At 39.4% G+C, this 6,514-nt stretch overlaps 1 protein-coding gene across 1 annotated transcript in view; it reads right to left on the bottom strand.

The window, feature by feature from the left end:
- Window positions 1-1,721: 1,721 nt before the first annotated feature.
- Window positions 1,722-6,514, bottom strand: part of TMPRSS7 (transmembrane serine protease 7) — a 31,589-nt gene continuing 26,796 nt past the window's right edge. The window contains exons 16-18 of the mRNA XM_074860876.1: window positions 6,099-6,367; window positions 4,063-4,199; window positions 1,722-1,892 (exon numbers count right to left, since the gene is read on the bottom strand). Of these exons, the coding sequence (XP_074716977.1) occupies window positions 1,722-1,892; window positions 4,063-4,199; window positions 6,099-6,367 (577 nt within the window). The remainder of the gene's footprint in view (window positions 1,893-4,062; window positions 4,200-6,098; window positions 6,368-6,514) is intronic.

Here is a 6,514-nt window from a genome sequence, read left to right as displayed (position 1 = left end):
ATTTCTTAAACATGCTGCTCTCCCCACCACACACACCAGGCTTCTCTCATTTCGCCTTTGCCATACTGCTTGAAGCTGGAGCCAGCTGATCTGCAATCAAAGAAGGTGGGGAGGAGAAGTTACCATCACTGTAACTCTTTGTTTTCCTAACTGGCTAAGTAGGATATGGATATGATCATTTGAAAACAGATCACTTCTTTCAGAAATACAAGAGGAGGAAATAATTTATGACACAATGCAAAGGATACGAAAGCAATTTACAGATAAAAATGTCCCAAAGCAAGGTAAACAAGGCAACTTCTAAAGAACACCTGGTGGAATCCAGAAATATTTATGAAAGCAAAAAAACGCATAATTCCACAGACCATCTGAATTTTCCATCCTCAAGCTGGTACCTCAGAATAAACATAACTGCAAAGCAATTCATGATCACATTTCCTGTTTGAAATTAAAGAGTTTTAAGTCAGCAAACCAACAAGTTCAGGGTATTCTGCATGTAAAATAAGAAAATCAAGGATGTGTGCAGGGAAAAATGTATTATATACACGTTGAGAAAGAGAGAGCAAGCGAGCACAAAGAACAAAACCTAGAAAAACAAAACATGCCCAAGAAATCTCAGTCCCAGGAAACAAAAAGGGAATAAATCCCAACACAGATCACACAGAGACTACAAAAGGGATTAATTGGAAAGCAATCCTCACAGCTCAGGAATGCAAACTACAACTGTAGACAGACTGCTTTGTTCAAGTCCTCTCTTTTTTCCAACAGCCTATCTCCACTACACACACAACCTGCTGACTGACTGATACTTTGCCGCTTCCCTCATGGAAAAGAAACTCACAGAAAAAGCCTAGAGGAAACAAAAGCTCTTTTGCATCATCTCTAAAAATTTTACCAGAACTTTTTGAAAATTATATACATTCAGAGAACCCAATTCCATATCAATACCTCTCAGGGTAGAAGCATCAGTTTTATTTGGGCAAGGGCAAGATTATTGCAATAACACACATCACCATGTTTACTCATCTTGTTAAGGTTACCTGAAGATAAAGAATTCAAATTCTCAGGTGGATGAAGTTGAATATGGGGAAATTAAGCAGGAAAAGAGTTAGTAGCTCCACATCATGCAGGTAATTATGATGAAAGCTGGAGAAGGAATAAGACTAATGGTTTGTCCCATGCTTAACTGCAAAACTTCTGATCTCCAAAAATGAGGCCCCTACAGATTTGAGAGGATTGAGTTACTTTCTGCAGTCCCTCCTCTCCCTGTCAGCTGTTCTTGGTAGAGGAGGTAGGGAAAGCAGTATTTGCAAGAGTACTAACAGTTGATTGCTACTTCACAGTTACTACTGTATTGGGCCATACACATCTCAGAGGAAATGACTGAATAAAACTTAAGCTCTACCTCTAGGTGGTCATTTGTATCTACAGTTTCCTGACAGATGATTGCACATGCACTTGGTGCCTGGAAAATGAGTACAAAGTGCCAGAAGTTTATTATTGCAGTGTCTCCAGACATCTGCATAGAACAACCACCACAAGGAATAGTCTCTTCCTCTTTCACCAAGGCTTGAAAAAAGGGCATTTGTTACTTCCATATGTGTACTCCAGAATCAGCAGGTAGACATGCAAAGAAATTCCACCACTGAACAGTTTTACCAAATATAAATTTTAATGCAGATATCCAGGACATATTTTATTCCAGGAAAACAGTTTTCAAGTTACAAGACTGAAGGCACATATCTGTGAATCCATGGTGCAAAATTTGACACTCTTGTGTAGACACCTGGGAAATTTGGTCTTCCACATCCATAACCCCAGCTAACAATGCCAGTCAAAAACCATTTTCCATCTCCATTGTTTTGACATGACAATGGTCCACCGGAATCACCCTAAAAAGAATTGATTTTTATGTGTTTACAATATGTATCATTAAAGCTGAGACAAAATTCCACAGGAGATATTTTACCTGAGTAATTCCAACAATTATATTTTCCCATTCACATAGTTCAAACCATTAGATAGTCAGAGGGTTTTTTTCCTTGAAGCTGATGGCATTGCACAGTTGTACCAAAGTTTGCTCTTTCACAGGAGAGAGGACTAGCTCTCACTCTTTAAAGACACTAATAAAAATACTACTTTTCATAGACTAGATATGAAATTCACATTTTGTTTCCTACCCTCAAACCTACAGCTAGACCCCAAATCTGCTAGTTAATATGTATGTTCTTTTATAGGTTACACACCTAACTCCAAAAAACAGTAAGATTTAAAAAAAACCCTCAAAAATCAAATAAATAAAATAAACCACAATATTTAATAATGATATAACTTCTTTCAAGCTAAAAGTAAATGAAAACAGATTGAATCCCTTAATTGATTTGGATTTTTATAGAATTTAAAAAAAAAAAAAAAAAAAAGTGTTGTCCTCTAGTAGATACAAGACAGCATGTAATGTTTAGGGGCACATAATGTCTTTGCAATTAGAGCAGTTAAAATGAAGTCTGTTATAGGTGTCAAAGTTTTATACAGGATGACATAATTCCATAATACAGGACAAAGCAAATAGTACTCTTCCTGTATAGGATATTCTTGTGGAAATATATTGGTAGAGGTTCAGGAAAAAAAAAAAAAAAAAGTGCCACCATTTGGGGAAAAGTTCTTAACCGAGTTTATACTTTCCTGATAGACTCTGCTGTACACACAACAGCTCTGAAAAAGACAGCTAGTAGCAAAGTAAACTTTACCAAAACACTGGATGCAATAAAGGACTTCCAAAACCAAAAGGTGAGTTGTTAAAATCTAAATGTTTTGCAGGAGAAGTGCCTTCCTTCTAGTCCTATATTTTGTTAGAGCTAGCAAACTATTTTGCTTTAACTTTATAGGGTCTTAGGATATGCAGGTTGGAAGGGACATCAGGAGATGATCTAGTGAAGTCACCTGCTGCTCAAAGAAGGATTATTTTGAATTGCCTCACAAAATTGTTAAAGATTTAGCTTAGAAGATAATTTTTTCCTTCCTTGACAATTAAGATTTTGCATTTAAATAGTCAAGTTTCAAGTTTTTTCTTTAATTACTGAGACAAAAGAAAAGCAGAACATCAGCATTTTTCACAAAACAGAAATCCCACATTTCTATCAGCTCTAACAGTCAGACAGTCACAGATCATTTGCCCTTACAGAAATGCAGACAAAAAAATATGTAAATTCTTCCTTTCTTTGGCTATATCTTGAGTAGCCATACAGATAACTACAGAAAAAAATTCTCCAGTTAGTGAAAATGATGCTTGATGTCAATGGTCTCGCTAATCTCTAAAAAGCAGCTGGTGCATTATACTCCCTCCGAAAGCCCTCAGACATTGCTTGTCCTGAGAGCCATTGTGGTCTCTCACTTTTTATGTAGACCAGTGAAAGTTAGAACATCTTGAAGACTCCAGATCATCTCCATCATAAAAAAGTAACTTTACTATTATTTTAGCAGTAAATTTACTACTATTTTAGTAGTAAATATACATGATTTATATAAGTTCTATATATTATAATAAAAATATTATATATTATATAAATATAGTGTGTGTGTGTATATATATATAGTTGTACTACTATTCACTAGAATTAAATGCAGAATTTCATGTTTATTATCTTTCAGCATTTCCAGATCACAAATATTACGCATTTGAAATATATCTGCATCTCATCAGATAGCCCTGTAGTTCCAAGTTGGGAGGGAGGGGTCCTGAAAAGAGACAAGCTAGTTTCTCAGTTTTTTTCTTCAACTGAGAGATTGTTGTGCCAAAAATTGCCTGACTTCAACTTGTCATTGGGACTTACAAATTGATCAGTCCTTGGCCTGCAACTGAAACTTAGTGATGCTACTCATGCACATAAAGCAGCAAAACTCTGAATACACCCAGATGACAGATTTGCTGATAGAGAACTCTTTCATTGCTGTTTTTCAGAACTGAAATGTATAGACCACAAATTGGTCTGCCAGTAAATTCTTATGTATCATCATGCAACAAAGACAAGATAAACTTTATGCAAAGTGGGCTAAGATACATACTTTGCACCCATCTCTTTTCCCAGAGAGTAGTCCAGCACAAAACATCCTAGCTGTGATAATCCCGTATGTGGAATGACATAATGTTTGGTCAATAATTTCTACCTCTGCTTTCTGAAGAACTGCTGAACCTTCATCATCTGGAAAAGAGAAAGAAGGATGATTCAACAGAGCTTAACATTTTACTCATCCACTGAAATACAAAACAATAACTCTTCAGAAAATGTCCACAGATACTTTTGACCTCCCAGTTATTCCAGGTTCCAAATAATTAACCACAATAACACAGAAAGCCTGTTCTAAGTATCGGATATCTGTGTCCTTTAGCTGCACCAAATACAATGACATAATCACTAGGGTTGGCCAAAAAGCTTTTTCTATCACTAGGGTTGGCCAAAAACCTTTTTCTAATGCCTTTTGCAAATGTCTCAAGGCTTCATAATTTGTTCTTCCCTTATTTTTAAAAGGCAACAGGATTTTACAAAGGTTTTCCAATCATCACAAGACAGAATTGCAATTAAGGCGGTATCTCTGAAGGTGTGGGAGCTGAAATTAAGATGATGAGTCAGAGTTAGAGAATGCAAATTGCTCTTTTGGCAGCATAAAGAACTGGGACATATCTCAAAATGTGGTCCTCTGAAAGTTTTGGTAAAAGATCTCTTTTTTATAAGATACATACTTACAGATAAACAGAATTAAACTGAATTGTCCCCTCCTTTCAGTACAACAGCTCTAATAATATTATCATGTAATCCTCTCAAAATCTGGATATAGCCAAAGAAACCTCACCAATATATTCAAATATGCAAGTGCTGGTTTACATTGTGAAACTTTGTTTCAGGATTCGATAAAGCTGGTATGAAATAAAGTATACTTAAAGAATACTTAAAAGACTGACTTCACAATAAAATTGTGTAAACTGATGAAGGGGAAAAGAAAACCCTTTTTTTCTTTTTGAGGCATCACATTTATCTTTCAAACAGTTAGCTTTTAAATTTCACATATGACTAACCAGTAGGCAAAAAAGGGACACCACACCACACGCCCTTACCACCGTCATTTCCCGGCAAGGTGGTTGCGCTTGGTTCACAACCATATATTGTCTCACAATTTATAGAGAGGCTGAATGTAATTTAGCAGGTGGTAATTGTCGCTGTGAACGTCAAGTCAAAATACTGGAGGTTAACTACCTGCTGCTTCCTCGCACCATACATTTGCCGCTCCTACAACCCGCCAAGAGCAGCGGGATGGCCGGGCCAGCACAGAGCCGGCAGCCCTGAGAGGGCAGGTGGGGCTGGGCCTCTGCAGGGGCAGACAAACCACCCCTGCTGGCAGACCCAGGGCTCAGTGCGGTGGCGGTTACATGATTTACGCCAAGGGAAGCCATCACACCTACTGTTACACTGGAAGGTCTTCAGAAAAGTGGCCACAAGAGGGGCAGAAGGTACCAGCTTTTGCACAAGGGAAGAGGCAGCTCAGGACAAGCCGGTGGGAGGGCTAGGCCTACCCCTGCCATGGGGCAGCCTGCCATTACAGGTGTGGCCATTTGGTCAGTGGGGTGGCCATTTTGTGAAGACACACTCCGAGGATGGAGATGGCATCTCACAGCTGGGGTCAGCGCTACAGGGCTGTTCAGCCTGCAGAGGCTGAAGGTGGGAGAGGGAGACTCACCAGTTTCATCTCCCTGCAGCAAGCAGCAAAGGGTCCATTTAGGCTTGCTAACACACCTCCAAGAGTAACAAAGCAAAAAAACAATACCATGTTATTTCGGAGTAAGTGTAGCTCTCTGCAAGTCTTAGCTAACAACACGAGTACACAGGACTTCCAGATCCACAGGAGCAACAGCCAATCTTCCTGAGTATATGAAGGTATGTGTACATGGGAACCCGCTTTCATAGGACAGTAAACTCAAAACATTATGATTTTCTGCACACCTCAGCCATGCAACAAAAGTAGATGTCCTGCACACACACCCATGGCTCCAAAGGCTGCTGTTCACCTGGGAACAAAATTAGCTCAACTGAAGCTATAAAACTCACCCGCTTCCTGCTTTTGGCCCCAACCTGTTATCCAGCACTTGTCACCACTGCGGACTTTGTGTGAAAAGGGAGGCACGCAGATCGGCTGGATGACATGGCTCATTGTATCTGGCCACGGCTTGCTCAGCTGCAGCAGCGCAATGTCGTAGTCGTAGTTCCTGCTGTTGTAGTATTCATGGACTACGATCCGTCTCACCGTAGATACAAACTTCGCACGGCCTTGCGTTTGCATCCCCAGGTGAGCACGCCATGCTCTGGGGTCAGCCAGCCTGGTTGGGAGCAAACAAACAACCATCTCTTAAAGTACCCCAAAACACCTGCTGGCAGTGGAGCAGGTGAAAGAGGAGGACGAATCCCACCTCAGTGCAGTTCAAACTCTGGAAGCTAATGGCATTTGGGGATGCTGGTGATGTTTG

This window comes from Strix uralensis, chromosome 2, assembly GCF_047716275.1.
Source record: "Strix uralensis isolate ZFMK-TIS-50842 chromosome 2, bStrUra1, whole genome shotgun sequence".
In the NCBI taxonomy this organism is placed as follows: Eukaryota; Metazoa; Chordata; class Aves; order Strigiformes; family Strigidae; genus Strix; species Strix uralensis.
This window is presented reverse-complemented; position numbering and strand designations above follow the sequence as displayed.